This window comes from Octopus bimaculoides, chromosome 15, assembly GCF_001194135.2.
Source record: "Octopus bimaculoides isolate UCB-OBI-ISO-001 chromosome 15, ASM119413v2, whole genome shotgun sequence".
NCBI classification, from domain to species: Eukaryota; Metazoa; Mollusca; class Cephalopoda; order Octopoda; family Octopodidae; genus Octopus; species Octopus bimaculoides.
In genome coordinates this window covers 56,577,582-56,581,675 of record NC_068995.1, presented here as the reverse complement: position 1 = coordinate 56,581,675, position 4,094 = coordinate 56,577,582, and the positions used below count along the sequence as shown (strand labels likewise).

At 30.8% G+C, this 4,094-nt stretch overlaps 1 protein-coding gene across 3 annotated transcripts in view; it reads left to right on the top strand.

Annotated features, from left to right (window-relative positions):
- Positions 1 to 4,094, top strand: part of LOC106870740 (tRNA (guanine-N(7)-)-methyltransferase non-catalytic subunit wdr4) — a 1,056,013-nt gene that overhangs the window by 571,685 nt on the left and 480,234 nt on the right. Inside the window, exon 1 of one of the 3 annotated variants that reach the window (XM_052973386.1) lies at positions 3,313 to 3,384. The exons of the other annotated variants lie outside the window; for them this stretch is intronic. Coding sequence (XP_052829346.1) covers positions 3,323 to 3,384 — 62 coding nt within the window. The 5' untranslated portion in view covers positions 3,313 to 3,322. Of the gene's footprint in view, positions 1 to 3,312; positions 3,385 to 4,094 lie in introns of those variants that run through there. 3 annotated transcript variants of the gene reach the window in all.

Below are 4,094 nucleotides of genomic sequence, written 5' to 3'. Positions count from 1 at the left end.
ATGTGACAAGCGTGATAATTGATGAGAATTCACAGCATGAAACCAATAATAGCCTTGTTAACCAAGATATATATATATATATAAATAATAATATAAATAATATATGTCAAAAAAACGTGATCAAAATGAAAAACGAGAACATAAAACACAACAAAAACATGGAAACTGAACTTTTTTTCAGACAACGAAAGAAACAAATAGAGAAACGAGACAGGCAACATAAAGAACAATCCCTTCATCAGTTGTCCTCTTTTATTTACTCCGTGTTTCAAGTTGTAGCCGTTTTTTTTTTTATTTAGAGGATGTAAAATTCTGCTGATTTCTCTTCTTCAACTTCTGCTGAATTTCTAAGTTATGGGGTACTAAATCTGGTACTTATTCTATAAATACCAGATTTGAAAGTAAGTATTGGAGTCAATCTGTTCAACACTCCAAGACAGTGCTCCAGCATGGCCGCAATCCTTTGACTGAAACAAATAAAAGATAAATAACAGATATTTAAATTTTTCTCAAAAACCATAAAACCAACAACTAAGAAGTTAGCCTTGCAATCACAACGTCCTACGTCTGATTCCCCCTTTTGGCACCTTGGGTAAATGTATTTTACTACAGCCTTGGGTCAACTCAAATCTTTATAGGGAGATTGGAGTGGATGAAAGCCTGTCCCATGGATCGTACTGTAAGTAAAAGATCCAGGTGTGTTGCATGCCGCATCATCATAAGGATAAACTCTTTTGCATTCTGATTTTTCTCTCAAATGTAATTCTTATTTGTTCACATTGTTTTCAATTAATCATGCATTATCTTCAAGATTTCAATGATGTGACATTATAGGGTATGCGTGAAAGGCTGGATCTGGCCAGTTTGAAAATAAAACAAGTGGAATATTTTGGCTTCTAGACATTTGCCTTGCCCAGCGAGCTCCATGGGCCTGAGGACCCAAAGATAATGCTATGGTCAAGTATGTAGTAGACAGCAGTGAAGAAAGGTTATAGCACTGCCAAGATGTCCTTGTTCCACTTCCTTATCTACTCTTTAATAGCATCAAGCATGTATCATTTTTTTTTTTTTTATCCAGCATTCATTGTTCATTTCTATTACAAGCTCACACCAGCACAGTTAAGTTTTTCTCTCTTTGCACTTCAGTCGATGTCTTTTAAAGCCAAACCTCTCTCTTTCACTTGAATTGTATTCTTCCTTTCATGCTGCTTAATATTACACATCAAAAGGATTAAGCTTTTTCTTCTTATTTATCTCACATACCCTCAGTATTTTCTTCCATATTCCATGCCCATGTCCCCCGTACTGAACCACATCACATACCAAAGTAGACTCTGTGCAGTCTACTTTGGTATTGAAGAAAGAAAACCCTTTATTACCAACAAAGCAACAACTCTTTTGAACTTTTCCAAGCCTTTTTTACTTACTCTCTATTCTTCCTCTACAGCCACCCACCACCACCCCTGTCCAATACCAAATACATCACCTAGGTAACAGAAACTATCAGAAGAGAAATAATATCAGAAGAGAAATAATAATAACATTATCTGCCGAGGTTGCGTTTACCTTTCATCCTTTCAAAATCAATAAAATAAGTACCAGTTGCACACTGGGGTTTAAAATAATCGACTAGCCCCTCCCCACAAATTTCAGGCCTTCCACCCAGTGTAGATGGACTTGTTATTATTAAGGCACCAGGCTAGCAGAGTTTTTACATTGGCAGATAAAAAGCTTAACTTCCAACGCTTTATGTTCTGAGTTCAAAATGCTGATGAGGTCAACTTTGCCTTTCTTCTTTTCAGGGTCAACAAAGTAAGTAGCAGTTGAGCTCTGGAGTCATTGTAATCTATTTCCCTGCTTCTTTCAAAATTGCTGGCATTGTGTCAAAATTAGAAAAAAATTATTTAATTCTCAGTGTTTTGGCATAATTTCAGATTTGAACTTATGACCTGTATTCTACTGGATTTTACTTGTAAACTAATTATTTAGTTTATTTTGGAATACTTTTACAACTTTACTACCCTGATTATTCATAGCATTGTTTTGCTGCATTTTTGTTTTTCGATTTTTTATTACTGTTTTTACATAATTTTATCCAGCTTTGTTTAGTATTAATGCCGAGTTTTTCGGGAGTTATTTTTTTCCTGCTATCTTTGTCCCTGAAGCATTAGGAAGCATTTTCACTGCTTCTTTCATTAATTTCTAAGTAGTTCTATTTTCCAGCCTCATTAGAACCTTATTAGCTTTTAGCCTTTTAATAATTAACTTTTTTTTTTTACATTTTAATTCAAGATCAGATATTCATAAAAAAATGTTTTTTTTTTTCATTAATTGTAACTGTTCACAATTAAAGTGAAAAATTATGAGCACTCATCCACATGTTGGCTTGTAAATGCTTTGGGTATCTTTGCAGGGTCTCATTAACCTTGAATAATGGGGTGGGGAACTTTTCAATGCTCTCACTCGTCAGCAATTTTATGAAAAAAATTGCAATTTCCAGAGATCATTGTTCTCTTTGTTTAAATATAAAGCAATACTTTTTTTTTTTAATTCTAAACACTAGAAATTTATATCTAAAACATTTTGCAGATCTCATTATTGCAAGATTAACCAAGTTATTTTGAAAATTTGTTTAAGTTTCAAAAATATTTATTATTATATTTTTTTAATTCAAAGAATGAAAACATTTTTCTCTTTTCTTTATTGTTTCTTTCTCATTTCACTCTGACAAAAATTATTTAAGAACTAATCTTTTCTACATTTGAAGTTCACATGATTTCTTAGAAAATGCTGTGTTTCAATACTTAAACCCAGGATTCACATTTTTCTTCTTTTAAACATAACAATAGAGTTGATGTAATATATTTTCCCAATTTTATTTTGGTATGGAACTTAAAAGTAATAAAGTGCTTCATTCTTACTAGTTTTCCATTCCAGTTTATTATCATCATCAACTCATCATCATTTTTACACTTGCATTTCAATTTTTCAATGGGTTAGATGGGTTCTCAATTTGGTATATTTTGTTTGTATAATAATAGAAGTTAATGCTGTGGGTTTACGGTTCAATCTCATTTCATGGTATTTTGAATAAATGTTTTTACCCAGTTTTTTCCCAATCTAAACCTGGGTCTCCTGGGATGTTACAAAGATGTTTCTGGCATTTTTTTTTTATCATGCCAATGGCACCTACAATAACAGGAACGATTTTTACATTAAGATTCCACACCTTTTATATTTTAATTTTTAGATTCTTATACTTATTGAACTTGTCTTTATTATTATTTTTTAAATTTTATTTTGTAGGTAAGTAAAACTCCTTATGATTCCTTCTCAGAATTTATTGAAAGAGTTTTGGCAAAGTTTCTTGAAACCCACTGAGATGTAAGTATTTGGAATTCAGATTGGTGAAACATTTTTTTTTTTTTTAAATAACAAGAATAATAATCAAAAAAATAATGACAAAAATTCATTTTTGTATTACTTAAGCAAATCAGAGCAATGATGAGAAAAATATTTTAGTGTCCCATGATGTTAATTGGTTACTTATTAAATAGGTAAAAAATATTTATAACCCATATATATATATATATATATATATATATATATATATATATATATATATATATATATATATGTGTGTATATATATGTATATACATATACAAATAATGTTGCATGAAGTGGCATTAAATAAAATATATTAAAGTCACATTTAACATGTTGAGTGTAGTTGGACATGAGAAGAACTTGTGCTGTGAAGATAGTCCTAGAAGAAGATTCTCCTCCTAAACATGTATGAAAATAGATATTCAGTGGGGATGTGAAAAATATGACTTTACATGAAGGTATATGTAAACTTTAAGGATTTTGAGAAGAATGGCTTAGGAGGTGGCTGTTCTGTAAATTGATTGGTTAATTGATCAACTAATAGCGTAATTAAACATGTCAAACATTATTTATAATGAATTCTGGCCACTGAGTCATTTAAAACATGCAAACATGCATAAGTGAATAAAGTATCATATGAACATGATTATACATTCCTTCTTTCTGTACTATATATTTATATATATATATATATATGTATATATA